The sequence below is a fragment of the Anarhichas minor genome, unplaced genomic scaffold, assembly GCF_050575085.1.
Source record: "Anarhichas minor isolate MPS153535 unplaced genomic scaffold, ASM5057508v1 ptg000042l, whole genome shotgun sequence".
Lineage (NCBI taxonomy): Eukaryota > Metazoa > Chordata > Actinopteri > Perciformes > Anarhichadidae > Anarhichas > Anarhichas minor.
Window position 1 is genome coordinate 8,113,892 of NW_027466488.1, and position 14,646 is coordinate 8,128,537.

Consider the following 14,646-nt stretch of genomic DNA (forward strand, 5'->3'; position numbering starts at 1 on the left):
AATTAATGTTGGAAAAGATTTGGTCAGGTTTTCCAACCTCCTTTGTATGGCAGAGGCTTACTAACCTTCTAGTGATGCATCTACCTGCTTAATGGTTTGAAAATGATACAACTATGATTAATAGACATGTCCATCCCAGAGCTCTTTTTGTACAATAAAACACTTTGTATGCATCAGCATCGCAGTACAAATGTAATTGATTTGTTTTAAGACTATAAACACAAGCAAAGAAACACGGTAGATTGTAGAATATTTTATGTGTCTTACATATTTGGAATAAATTACATTAAATATGTTCCCCTGTTCTCCAGAATAACAATCTTAAATAAGAGTTAATTTACAGTCATTTTTATCCGTTTCCCATCACAATATGTTTTACTCGTTATCACAGCTGTGATGAAATACCGACCCAATACAAAACTTTAAGTACCTAATTGTTCACCTCTGCCTCACAAAATATAAACTGTTTGTTCGCTACAAATATTATACATTATAACAGTCTTGATAGTAATTCTAGTAAAACCTTCATTGAGCATTACTGTCAAAGAAAGAAAAGCCTGCTGAGACGGAGAGCACTTGGTACCATACAGGATATGTGTTATTAACGTAGTAATAACTAATCACATTTAAAGAAACTAAACTTCTCTTTGGTGACTTGCCCTTGATGCACAGATCTGTGAGACCAAGTTTGAAACGACTTCCGTACAGCATACTGATTTGTTGTGAACTTGAGAAGCTGTAGATAATAATTAGTTATGTAGCTGCTTCAGAAATATTATTTAAATTTGGTTTTCCCAAGCAATTGTATTTACTGACAGTTGCAGGTTAGTCTTTAGTAAACAGCTATTTATGTCGTAATGTACCACATTAAGACATTACATTTACAGGAACTGACATTTCTTTCTTCGGATCGGTGGGGGAAGATGATGACAGAGCTCCACGTTGGTGAGGTAGCCATTGGACTGAGCTAAAGGCTTCAACATACATTTATGCATGTTGAAAGTCAGGGTGAGCATTAAGGACCGGCTCACAGGTGTGGTTCACGGCCCCCCCCCCCCCAGAATGAAGGTTTAAAGCCGCCGTTGTCCTCAGTTGGAAAATCGACACTGCATGTAAGTCTCGTGTGAGGAGGTGTATCCAAACTTTTGGTAGAAAGCCACATTGTCAGGTGCACATTCCAGTGTGATTTTGTAGCAATTCAGTTTTTTGCTGAGAAGAGTGAGAGCTGAAACCAACCTTAAGGGACAGAAGAGAAGAGAAGAGGAAAATGAATCCAAAATAAGTCTCTCGTATGAATCATTTTCACGGTGTTTGATCTGTGGGACAAATACAAGGATTTAAGTATCAGACCAATACAACATGTCTTTGCTCACTCAGGTCTACTCACAGTTTGCCCAGCTGCTTCCCTCTGCACACGTCACTAACTACCACCTCCTCCACCCGGCCTCTCTACAAACAAAACAGAATCAAATAGAGACGATCTTCATTTCAGTCATTTGCAAGATCTGTAAAAAAATGCATGTTCACTATTAAATTTGCATAGTTTTTAAGGAAATACAAATTGAACTTGATTTGGTTTATGGTAGTGAACTGTGTTAATAATTACTAATTATTAAGTTGACGTGTGATAAATATAGCGTAACACAATGATGTTGAATACAGTCCGTTAATGATGAATATGATGTTTCAGACAGCAGTAAGAACACGCTGGTACCACGGGCATCAGCTAATGGGGATCCTTTTAATTAAAATAAATAAACATCCATTGTTAAATATAAGAGAATAGCGTGTCGGGATGTTATTTACCTTCGCACAGGAGTGGATGAATTTGTGTTCTGTGATCAATGTGGCCGTGGCAACAATCTGTCCCAGGTTTGTGTCCTCCACCACAACTACGTAGTAGTCTCCGGTCTTCTTCATGTGCTCAAACTTCTCTGGAAGACAACAGACAAAATGTTTGTTTTTTTTATCTTTATTGAAGTTTCATTACATAGGTTTGTATTTAAAGTTTGTTTTCTAGGATGAGGGTTCTTTTTCTTCTCAAATGTGATTTATACAAAGACAACTGTTGGAAACACTTGTGTCGTTAATGTTCTAAACTAAATAACTTCATAGTAACTTTTGTCTTTTAAAAAAGTGGCATTATGCCGAGCATGACTTACTCGTGAACTGCTCAGGTGTGACATCGCCCGTCTGAGTGAGTTGGGATAAAACCTTGAAGAATCCTGGAACACAAAAACAAAACAGTTGGTGAAAATGTCGACGTTATCCTCACTCCATCTCCATCTCTTGGAAATTCTTCATTTATCTCTCTGATAAGTTTAACATTTTCATCAACTGACCAAGCTCTACATTGGACACCAAAAAGACACAATTTTTCATGTTCTTATCTTCATATTCTCTTGGAAATACAAGTACTGGAACACGTTGTCCCTCCAGTCTCTGTCTCACCCCTGTTGAAGTCTGCCGTACAAAGCGGCCTGAGCACCAGGCCGTCCCCTGGACTGGAGGGGGAGATGGGGGGGGAGAAGGAGAGAGTGTTGCTACTCCAGTCTAGCTCCTGAAGCAGGGAGGGCTCAAACAGTGGAGTCTCGTTTAGCAGCATTTCACAATCTGCTTAGAAAACACACGCACACACACACACATATAAACCGGTAAGTCCACACCCATAAATGCATGTATGCAAAGCATAGAAAACACGACACACTAAATAGACTTTTTATAATCCATCCAGGATCCTGCATCAGCACAGTGAGTTGACATGGCTGTGCAGTCAGCCTGGATTGTATGTTTGTTCCAAGTGACACAGAACTTTGACCTGACAAATACAGTTTCACTTGGTAAAAGGTTATCATTACTTTACTGCCATGATTCAGTGGTTGATAATCCAGTTGGCAAACATGAATTAAGATGCACTACCTTGTACGAACTTCAAAAAGTGTCCTGTACATCCTCTTAATGAGTTGGTGTGTGAGTCTGTATGTGTGTGTGTGTGTGTGCGTGGTAGTTTTAAACCAGAGCCACACGCTCATAATTCCGGTTTCCATGAAAGCAACACACAATTACTCTTTAGTGGCGTCATCGTTCCCTTAATCACCAAGCCACGTAAATAACAATACGCCTGTGTCAATGGTCTTGTTAAGTGTTAAGTCGGAAGGGTGTTGCCTTGGCACCAACTTGTTTTACATTTCACCAAACTGCTCATGTTGACCAAGTTCATCAAATAGTGTCACACAGTCTGGTGTTCTGGCTAGCTAACGTTAGCATCAAATCATTTGTCTAATTACTGTCTTTTCTATAGTGCGCGTTAATTGGGTAGCTAGCTATACAACGTCATCTATACAGCGTCTGAATAACTACCGAGTTTATGACAAGCTCACAGCTGACGTTAAGCGTCGGAACTGTAACTTCACGTTTCACGTTAACGTTAGCGTTACCTGCCATGCTAAGAGGTTAGCACGTTTAACTACTTACCAGTAAAAATAAAACACACACACCAGAAGCGATAGTCCAGTTGAGTTGCTAGACTCGGGTAACGCACAGCGGTAACTGAGCAGTTCTACAAGTCGTGGAGGAGGAGGTTGGGCTACATCATTGGGCTGACCGGCGTGGGCGTTCTCGGCTGCCGTTTCTTCCGCATGCCGGCATGCGCCCGTATGACGTGGCCCCAGAGTGGTGGAGGTATGGGGGCGCAGCCTAATGACGTCCGATGGATCAGCAAAATAAACATCACTAAACTGATTTGAACAGAAATCATTTCATATACATCGAGAGTGATGTAGGACTTTCACAGTGAGAGGTGCAGCTAAGTGCTTCTATTTATGACTTAGTCCGTCTCACACACTTATTGGACTAATAAAGTCAAAACTACACATTAGGATGGACTCACTTTTTAAACACTAATCAGAAGCAGACCTGCATCAGTCTTTGTCAGGAAAATAGAGGCAAAGAGAGTTTACATTGACAAAGCTTCAAGAAATGTGGGTTAGTTTGAAGAATAAATATGACTTCATTATATCTTGTTAAAAAGCTGTAGAAGCTCCGTTTATTGAGTCTTTTGTATTAACATAATTTACAAAAACTAGATTTACAGAAATTATCCATAACTGAACCATTCTTGATTTAGGCACAAAAATACAGGAAAGCTCAGTCCAAAAAAATGATTTCAGCTTTGATTAAATAAAGTAATGGTTATGAAGGAAACCCATGAAGAGGAAAATATACAATGGATATTAAAAGCTGTTGACTGAACAGAATGAAATGTGAAAATAAAAACTGTCCAATTCTTTTTACATTTTGACGAACGTTGAAATCTGAAATTAAAATCCTATATTGCATCTTCTTACAACACCAAAACAGAGTTTGAGCAATAAAATAAACACTAAATGAAGATCACAATACTTCAGCCTTTAGTGGAAGTTCGTGGGCTGCTCTTTGGGATAAAGTGGAAGGAAACATAAGCATGTAGATTCATGCATATCTCACCTCAAACAAGAAATCAAAACGCGTATAATACAGTCTCCATCTTTGTGTCCACTGATATGTCTCAACCAGCTACAGACTTGGTGAAATTTGAAAATACCAAAAGTGTTTCAAGGGCCCAGTCCATGTTGTACAATCCTGCACATTACTGCATTAACATCTTCGAGCAGCGGATGATTATGTTCCTTGCTACTAAGAATTTTGAATGAGCACTCCTCAATGTGAGTAGACAAAGTCTGCACTAATAAAACACCCTGAACATTTATTCAGAACTATTTTCAATCATTCAGGTCATTGAATATCCAGAAATATTGAGTTAAATGGCAACTGGATTTGTTGTCAAGTCTTGAGAATGTTTTTCTACAGACAGAGCCTCTTGAGTCTAGCTGTCACAGACTTAACAATGCACATAGCATAACAAGTCTAAATTATGGACGCAGATGACCACGGACCCCATCGACATGTATTTAGTAGAAAATAACATTTTCTGACTCTGAGAGAACTGCGTATTATCAGACGGCAATTTCAGAAAGACTGAGAGGACGACAGCCATTGATTGTACTTGTACAAAATGTAATACATCCCCTTTGTCGCCTATGCATCTCAAGGGGATATTATTAGAAAAACTAAGCTTCACACGCCCACTCCCCCATGTTAAATAACAAAACCAATGGGTGGTATATTACACACTACATACAGAACAACCCATGTGGGTCAAAAACACTTTGTTTGCAGCATTATGTTGATAGGAACATTCGTATTTGACAGAAAGGCTGAACAGTGTCAGTGACAGTCTCTTACTCCAAGGTAAGAAATAAAAGCATGTTATTTTTGCCTACACGTAATTCACAGTTGAAACTCATGAATTAAGAACACACAATTACATCAGATGAGTGTCTGAGGTTTCAGAAGACTATTTGCTAAACAAGTGAAAATAAAGTCTAATAAAAGAAAAACAAAACTAAAAGACCCAAACAGCTTTTATCTAGTAAAGACACCTTCTCACCCCGCTCATAAAAGACTTCTGAATGCAAAGCATGCTCATTGCCAGTCCCAATCACGGTAGAAACCGACTGCCTACTGAAGCTGGTGGTTGCAATGTGTGGCACATGAATAAAGGGCAATGCAACCTTGCATTTCTTGACTTGCACCCTATCAATTTATACGATATTCCAAATACTCTGGAATCAGTGATGCAGAGGCCGTTCACAACAGTCCCGCCGTATTTAGGCAGGCCAAACCAGTCCAAAGGCTATGTTTGCAATGCTTTTTAATTCTTGTTTTGAAGAGGTGATGAACCACTGACTGTGAACCAATGGGGGAGGGTAGAAATAGCTTTGTCTGTGCCTCTTGGGGGTGATGATGCGGTAATCTTCTGCTGAAGCCAATCCGTGTTTCAAGGTGCGGGGTCTTGTTGAGTTAGCATGCGTCTCTCTGCGGCTGCCGCCATGGTTCTACGCCTCAGCACAGTCAAGTTGAATTCTGGAACAATGTCCTCCTCCAGTCCAGGCAGATCCTCATCCGGGTCCTCTGGACTAGTGTTCACATATCTCCTACAGGGACAAAATGAACAACAGAAGAAGTCTACCATTAGTGAACAAATGTTCTATTTGTTAGTTATGTGCAACTGGGCCTTTAATCTATTCTGGTAGCCAAGTAAAGAAAGTCTTTTTAAGCCCTTTTATTGTATTTGTTCACAGACCGAGACGAACCCATCTCACAAGGAAGGGTCGATATTTACAAAGCACGATTTATACAGCCGAGCTATGATGTGATCACACTCCTGACTTCAAGAAAAAAATGTTTACAAAAACAAGGAAGTGTCTTTTATTTTGAATTGAAAACGTAGCTTAGCACTACTTTCTGTGAGGTAGAAAAGCAGCAGTGTCCAAACCTGCGTGCCTGCTGCAGCATCTCTTCTTTCCTCTGCTTTAACATCTTCTGCCTCTCCTCGGCCGACTTGGAGAAGCGACTTCCTCGGACCTCCATGTTGTCCGCCTCGCTGAGGCCCTGCTCAGCTGCTCCACTGGACCCGTCCTGCTCATCTGGCGAAGAGCTCGCCTGTGTGGGGGCGCGCTCTATGGCCTGAGGAAGGAACACAGATTGTTGCATTCTGTCCTTTCAAGGTAAACCATCGGAACGGGATCAACATGAAACAGAAAGCACTGACAATTGGAGGAATCAGGAAAGCATCGTGATATCAACACTGTTAGCCTTTTCGGAGGCACCGATGACATTTTGAAAAATGACACTGCTTTTAACATTTAATTAAGCCAAAGTTGATTGACCTGTGTCGGGAAAGGCACCTGGATGCGTCCCTCCAGGATGTTGTCGGTGGTGACCTCTACAGAGCGGGTCAACTGCAGATCCTGCATCACCAGGTATGAGGGCACCTGAGGGAACATCTCCTGGATCTGATGGGCCTGAGCACCACAAGGTACATCAAAGGCAAAGAGAGCAATAGAGGAACGATTTAGAGAAAGATTAGCTGGAGATGTAACACAAAAAGGTCTTAAACACACAATATCGGTAATTTAAAAAGTATAAAAACCGTTCAGAACACATGAACTCACCATGGCCATGAGCTGGGAGTTGTTGGCCTGAGCAATGCCCAAGATATTGGTGGTGTGCATGACTTCCACTGAGAAACTGGGCAGCCAGCTGGCAATGCGAGATCCTGTGAGAGAACGTATGGATTTTATAATTCATTATCACACACACACAGCATCTGATGTAAGGTACCTCCAGATTCATGCTCAGGTCTGTGTCTGACAGACTCACCATCAAAGTGGAAGAAGTGATTGTGTTGGTTGATGTGTGGTACAGCATCTGGAGCAGCCCCCACCGGGCCAGTGTTGTCTTCCATGCCCCCGCCCTGCTGCTGGCCTCTCTCCTGGCCCCCGTCCCCATTAATGTTCAGGGATGTCCGACATGTTGGACACGAGGTGTCCTGCTCAAGCCATGAGCGCAAACATGAGCTGGAAACACACACACACACACACAACTCACAGATGTTATTATGGCATTTATCTGCATAGAACTTGACATTAATCATTTTAGGCCTCAGGTCAACATCAGGATCAGTGCAGAACATCTAAGAACAGTTCTGCAGTCAGGTCTGCTATGAAAATTAATATATATATATATATATATATATATATATATATATATATATATATATATATATATATATATATATATATATATATATATATATATATATATATATATACTGCATTCAAGGCTGGTTTATCTGGTCGCCTGCTATTTCTGCAGTCTCACGTTTAACCATCTATATTTTGAAAGTGTTTCCAGGCTATGTATTGAGCCACGGGTCAGTGGTACCAGTAAAATAACGGACTACATAATAAAGTCCATGCAGGCATTGCTGATTTTAAAACACTTTACTTGTGGAAGAGATGGCCACAGGGCAGTTTGCGTGCCGTCAACATGGTGTCCCAGCAGATGGCACAGTCATCATCATTAGCTATCAGCTCCTCTGCAGTAGCAACCGCAAACCTGCAAACAATAAAGGGCACGTACAAATAACGATGAAACAAGTAATGATCAATAATTGAAATAAACAAACAAAGAACTGCAAAACCATGGAGGTAACAAGGGGAAAATAAATAAATCAAAATGTATCTCCACCTGGCCTCCATGTTGTTGATGACACGAAGGTAGTTCTTGTGTCGGCGGACACGGCGCTGAACCTCATGGAAGAGATACCGCAGCTGCATGAAGATAACCAAGCTCGCCATGGACAGCCAGATATTTCCAAAAAGCTAATGCGGGACATATGGACAAAAAGATTAAAAATCCAATGCGAGGGTCCAAGGACAGAGGATGTTGTATTACAGATTGTAATGCCCTCTGAGGAACATTTGTGATATTAGACTATACAGATCACAGTTTCCTCTGTGTCGTACCAGCATATGGATATGGTGCATGAGGTCCAGGAAGAGCATGGTCAGCTCCATGACGAAGTCTGTGTAGTAGACATACGTTCCCTTACTCTCCCAGGTCCCTGGGTGGTTCAGATCCCAAAGATGAATGGCATATCTGAGGGGACACGCAAAACTCCATCAGGCCATGAAACAGAGGTGGTATTTAGACGGTGCGGTGGACGACGTGGCACTCAACTTGGATGGGGATTGGAAATTCAGATGGTGTAAAAGTATCGTGGTACAATTAAACAGGTAGAATTGCAATCAGAAGCAACATCAGAAGTAGCTATGAGCGCCTTGGCTGATTAGTGTAGTTTATACTGCTTGTATAATCCAAACCACTCTCTTTGGGACAAAGAAGCCTTTCACAGTAGAACGGTGTAGCTAACATTAGCCCCTGATTCTTAATCTGCTATGTCATCCGTAGTGCTGCAATGTGCACACATTTGTAAGAAGGCTTAGAAAGAGACGTACCGCATGATGACATGGCCAGTGCGCACAGTCACCAGCAGACACTGAGGAGGAAAAGGGTAACTGGTTAACACCATGTAATACTCGTAGACCTCTTTCATATAGATATGGATAACGGTCCACTTTTCCTGCTTTAATGTCCAATTATCTGCCATAAAATAACTTAGCAATGTTTACAACATGGCACATGAAGCACACCCAGCTCCATTTACACATAAGCATGCGAAATAGAGAAAACAAAAAGAAATACATGAAATACATGGGCCTAACCAAAAGCTTGAACGATATCAAGAGTCCACTATCATCATGCCTTTGTCCACACATTGGGACCCATTGTACACCGTTGTGGCTCCAGGTTCTTACCTCTGCTGCCATAAAGGAGAAGGTGTGCATGCCATGGGAAGCTCCCAGCAGACCACCACAGCCCACAGCCAGCCCACAGCAATCCAACAGCAAGGAGACCAGCAGACAAAGCACTCGTACATGGCTGTTCATGGGAGTGGAGGGTGAGAAGGACAGCTGGAGGGAAGAACATGTGAATAATAAGTTCATCTCCCAAAGTTCTTTCCATTTCGTTATGTCCTAAAGTTTACGGGGAGGTTGTGCTGGTTTAATAAAGTCGAAAAGTCGTAACTATTTGGGAATTCATAGCAGTTTTCAATTGGCAAAGGATTCCGACAAAGTGTTTTGTTTTAATGCTCATAATCTCATAGTACAGAAAGAATACAAAATCTGCATGTGTTAATGAACTATTCCTAAAACAAAAGAATTGATTCAGCCACCAAAGAACATACGGCTTTTTGTTAGCCTGCTCACGTATAGATACACATGTTTCAGCTTCAGGCTCAGACTCATTTCTATTGTATTATTAACTGAGAGGAAATATTTTCTTTCAACCTTTCCCTTACTAATGTTACACAACCCATTTAAATCAATAGAATACTCACACAACCCTGGCAACATCTATATACTGGCAAACAAGGCTTAAGACTGTAAACTGACACGTTGTGTAGTACCTCATTACAAACAGTCAAAATAAACGCATCTTGTTCCCCCAAAAGCTAGTACCCACATAAACAGGAATGAAGGCCGCTGGGCTAAGACGACGGACAGACTGTAACCTAAAAAGAACACGCATGAATGCTTATCTATAGCCAAAGCTGAGAGACCGAAACAAAGACTTGCAGTCAGCAAACAAACGGGTACATTTCTAGAGCATGGCAGGCAGAAGTTACCCTCTGGTACACTATGCCAGTCAGCATTACATCACAGACAACATACCAACTTAATGCCCGTTATAAATGGCATTGCTTTTAAGCGCTAAGGGGGTTGATTCAATTTGATATTTTGTTTTCCCCAACATGCAGACCACAATCTGATACAGGGATGTGTCAATCAGCAGCCCAACATGCCAGCCCAAGGAACTATTAATAGATCCAGAGCGGAGAAGAGTACGGTTACTCCCCACGACTTATAAGAGCGCACTATAAAGTTTGAAAGTGCTACAGATGTCGTCAATCGCCGGGCCTCTGCCTAAACTAAACCGTCTGAACAAATAAGAGTTCTGTAGCTACCCATGGCAAATCTACTGAAGAGATGGTTGTTTTCAAAGCAGAACCACTTTTAAAGATCCTTAAGCCGACTATAAAACTATGGAAGTGTGGAAAATCATTTAGTGGCTCATCCACAAATATCATGCGTTGACTTGTTTCTGATATGTCTTGATAACACTTCAACTTTGTAGACTGACTGGATGTTTGGACAACTAGCACAATATCATTAGTTGTTGTAGCTATTCTCAGTTGAATTGGAAAACATGCGATGAGAGAATATTTGGAACGATAAGAGACTCATAATGTCAATAATTCAATACATTGCACAAGGTAGTCATAAACCATGGATAGGGGTACTAGAGTGAGTTATTAAAAAAAGAAAACCAATGGTGTGTAGGTCATAATACTTACATATTCAAATCTGTCTTTGCACAGCTGCACCATGAGGTGGAGGAACACCAAGGCAGAGAACCACAGACACCACATGACCACCTCCTCCACCGTCTGCACGTTCAATACCCCAAAGATGAAAATGAACTTGTAGAAGATGAAGTTCCAGAATTTATCTTTCAGGTGCTGAGGAATAAACACGGGGCAAATCAGATGCATTCTTTTTCCTGATAGGTCTACACTTAAGTAGAGCAGCTTAATACCCCGGGCTTGAAAGTACTTGTATTCATTGTTCAAGACACCGACTCACCTGCTTCTCACTAACTCTGAGCGGGCCAAACACTACATACTGAATCATTTTAGCAATTAACATCAACAAGCAGCAGAATGTGTTGACCAATACCTAGAGGAGAACAGGGAATAAAGAGACAATTAGTTCTCATAAGAACATAATCTTATCAAGCAATGCAAATTAATAACTGGATGACACTTACCCACACAAAGAGACTGTCAGTGGCAATAGACCACAGGATAGTGGTTGTCAATTCTGTGTTAATAATATCATTGTTTAGATGTTCAAGATCCCCTTCAGTTGGAACTGGTGTTTCATCAGTTTCCAAGACCCCATACCCGGGATCAGTCACAGTGTTGTAGGCACTAAAGAGGCTGCCAGCAAGCAAAGCCACACTAAGTGCAGTGTAGGTCTGCAGGCTAGGCCAAGGAAACCTCTCCAAAAAAAGCAGAGGCATTGCAGGGATTACGGTCCACTTCCCAACTTGTGAAAATAGTGTTTATCCCGATCCACTAAAACGACCTGTGAGGGCAGAAGTGAGTTAACGTTAGCCTATGGTACAGCAAACATACAGATGTGTTAGCCTATGGTACAGCAAACATACAGATGTGTTAGCCTATGGTACAGCAAACATACAGATGTGTTAGCCTATGGTACAGCAAACATACAGATGTGTTAGCCTATGGTACAGGAAACATACAGAAGTGTTAGCCTATGGTACAGGAAACATACAGAAGTGTTAACCTAGGATCGTGGCTAAATTGTGTTAACCTAATGTGTTGTAAGTGATTTAGTAATGATTTTGAAATACGCGTGCAAGGTTTTCTTGTTAGATTTCAAGAACTTCGAATAATGATTTTAGCTCAGTGTATTAAGTATTATTTGATTAAAGAATGTGTCCACATATTGACATCAAGTCAAATGTCTCACTTGAACGCTACATGTGGCATTTAACGCTATGTAATCGGACATGGTTGTGGGGGAAACGTACTTCAAACCGAAGAGGTTGGGAACCACTGTGCTAGCTAACCTACTCTCAGTTCTCAAGCAAGGCTAACACGTTAGCTCAGGACAGTTAGTAAAGGTGCAAATTACCCATGAATTGAACTGTCGTTGATGAAATGTAAGAGGTTCAATCAGCCAAACAACGTGAAACCCGTGGGCAAGGGATCAAACTGGCTAACGTCAACGTTACCTAACGTCAATAGCAATAGAAGTAACGCTAAATAATACGAGTTAACGCCCCTAACGTTAGCTATTTACATGGCTAACGTTACCTCACACTAGCTTATTCGTTAGCTAACACTAACAACGTATCTAGCCACAGTTGAGCACCAAAAAACAAGCTTCTATTAAATCGTCACTTACAGTTTGTCACAAATGTAGATTTACACAATATCCAGCGCCCCTCGTCGAAGCCAGTGCTGTACTTTTAGTGCAGCTGCACTGAGAACATCGTAGTTGTCAACATCGTCATTTTTATTTCATCGAGAAGGCAGTTGAGCTGGCTGAGAAGCGTTCTTCTTCGCCTTCTTCTTCTTCTTCTTCTTCTCGGTGCGTTATGGCGGTTGGTTAACAACGTGATGGTGCATTACCGCCACGAACTGGTGTGGGGTGTGGATTGGGATTCAAACTATTCACTAATTCTAATAATGAATAAAAGAAAACATATAAGATATATCATCTTCCTGAAAACAAATTAGTATTATGCATGTATTTTTATATATTTTCTTATCATTTAATTTTAATTTTTGTTGAGACATTGTTGTTTTCTCTCTTCAGGGTCTCCTACGGCTTCTGATCATAACTACTTTTCTTTAAATTCTGCATCCACCTTCCTGTTGTCTCTTCTCTTCTCTTCTTCTACCGCCTGTCTATCAGCTTATGCTTAACTGTGGTCTTCATTGCCGGTTTACTAAAGGGCATTGCAATGTTTTGCACATTTGTCAGCTATTTCATTTCCTTGTATGAGCTGTTATCATATTTATGTTGAAATCTGGAACTATCTTTTCATGAAATACCAGTTTTGTCAACTGAGTTCTTTGACGACATCAACATAGATATTGTATATATAGGTCTTTATTGCTAGTGTATGTATCTTTTTGCCAAGCAATGGGAGATAAAGTCAGGAAGTATATCCATGGTAGTTTTACTGGGAGTAGAACAGTTGGACTATAATGTTTATTTCAGTTATTTATTTGCTTTCTGCTCAATGGTCCATCCAAGAGTTTTCATCCCCCTTCTCTCCTTTTCCCAACAGGTTTTCAGTCTTGTGTTGGATGATCTTCATTATGTCCTTTCAAATCAACCCAGTACTTTGAAGATAGCTGTATTGTCTACTACCAGGGGCATTTCTCCCGTTTCTAATGCTGGTGTTGTTCTAATGGCACCTGACCGGAAGGCAGCTGACTGAGAGGAGCCTTCTTCTTCTATGAGGTTTCACTGTTTTAACGGTTTTACTGCCATCTTCTGGAGTTAATTAACTTCCATAACATGTTCTGCTCTGTCCACTTCCACCACCCTCCACTGTGCTCTTTAATATTGTTCCTGTTAGTCCTAATCCTTCAGTGTCTTCCATCGTGTCCTTTCTCTCTGACATTAACTAACAAACATGTTTTACAGTTTGTGGTACCTTAAAGTGACAGTGATCACAAAACTGGTTGGATGATTACCTAAAATGTGAAGGGTGTCCCATTCTTTATCTATTCACTGTTCTTTTCTATTTACTCTCCTGCATTCACCAAGTAATACAAAAATGTAGCCCGGCAATAAATGTCATTTAATAAAGGTTCTTATATTCTGTTTTTGTTGAGAGACCGTGAAAGAGCAGGTGATAATTAAACTCTTTTTGTATTCTTGAAAGATTAAAATCTCTGAGAGCAGTGTAGAAGCAATCAATGTTAATCTATCCATTCAAATGTACATTGAAATGATGTCAGAAATGCCCAGTTTTAAACATGTGCAGCTGCAAGAGGAATTCATAAATAACATGAGCTATAATTCATTTAGTTACACCATAAGCTGATCACATTTCATAAATAAAATGTGTTTAACTTAAAATATCATCGATTTCTGTAGCTTCAGTATGATGAGTAAGAGATCACAGGGAAACACTGCACTGATCTTCAAATCAGAACCACATGACTTGAAGGAACCTATTAACAAATCAGGCCTATACTTCAGAAATGTCCTTAACAATATATACATGATGTGTGTAAAAGTTAAAGACAATGGAGGATAGGCTGTTGTGTGTATTAGATCAAATATTCTATACAGATTTCTGGGCTCAGAAATAATTCTGACTATATCTGCGAAAATGCAAGTAATGGTAATAATTAACTATTCAAACGGTTGCCATTTATACAATATGGAGTTGACAGAGAGTCCAAAGTTGATGTGTGGGAGTGATGTTACGAATGCAACCTATGTAGCCAATTAAAAGTCTTCCGGACTTGTTTTAATATGAGTAATAAAATGGTCACAGAACAGAAACAGAAAGTTCTTTGGAATA

General features: G+C 40.5%; 2 protein-coding genes across 5 annotated transcripts; both read right to left on the reverse strand.

Annotated features, from left to right (window-relative positions):
• Positions 1 to 238: 238 nt before the first annotated feature.
• gnpnat1 (glucosamine-phosphate N-acetyltransferase 1) lies at positions 239 to 3,658 on the reverse strand. Of its 4 annotated transcripts, none has more exons than XM_076110067.1 (6): positions 3,475 to 3,645; positions 2,452 to 2,616; positions 2,163 to 2,225; positions 1,807 to 1,934; positions 1,388 to 1,449; positions 239 to 1,236 (listed from the first exon to the last, which is right to left on the reverse strand). In XM_076110067.1, the coding sequence occupies exons 2-6, from the start codon at positions 2,603 to 2,605 to the stop codon at positions 1,089 to 1,091; spliced, it is 555 nt and encodes a 184-aa protein (XP_075966182.1). In that variant the 5' UTR covers positions 2,606 to 2,616; positions 3,475 to 3,645; the 3' UTR covers positions 239 to 1,088. The 4 variants fall into 4 exon arrangements, with proteins under 4 accessions (XP_075966182.1, XP_075966181.1, XP_075966180.1 ...); XM_076110066.1 differs by having other exon boundaries at positions 2,452 to 2,613; positions 3,498 to 3,642; XM_076110065.1 differs by having other exon boundaries at positions 2,452 to 2,613; positions 3,475 to 3,642.
• Positions 3,659 to 4,012: 354 nt separating this feature from the next.
• LOC142969897 (E3 ubiquitin-protein ligase AMFR-like) lies at positions 4,013 to 12,685 on the reverse strand. The gene is made up of 14 exons (XM_076109991.1): positions 12,504 to 12,685; positions 11,338 to 11,657; positions 11,154 to 11,246; positions 10,865 to 11,029; positions 9,264 to 9,419; positions 8,904 to 8,944; positions 8,412 to 8,544; positions 8,134 to 8,267; positions 7,891 to 8,001; positions 7,264 to 7,460; positions 7,056 to 7,159; positions 6,771 to 6,905; positions 6,377 to 6,567; positions 4,013 to 6,035 (listed from the first exon to the last, which is right to left on the reverse strand). Exons 2-14 carry the CDS (start codon positions 11,590 to 11,592, stop codon positions 5,879 to 5,881), a joined length of 1,872 nt encoding a protein of 623 aa, XP_075966106.1. The 5' UTR covers positions 11,593 to 11,657; positions 12,504 to 12,685; the 3' UTR covers positions 4,013 to 5,878.
• Between the last annotated feature and the right edge of the window lie 1,961 nt (positions 12,686 to 14,646).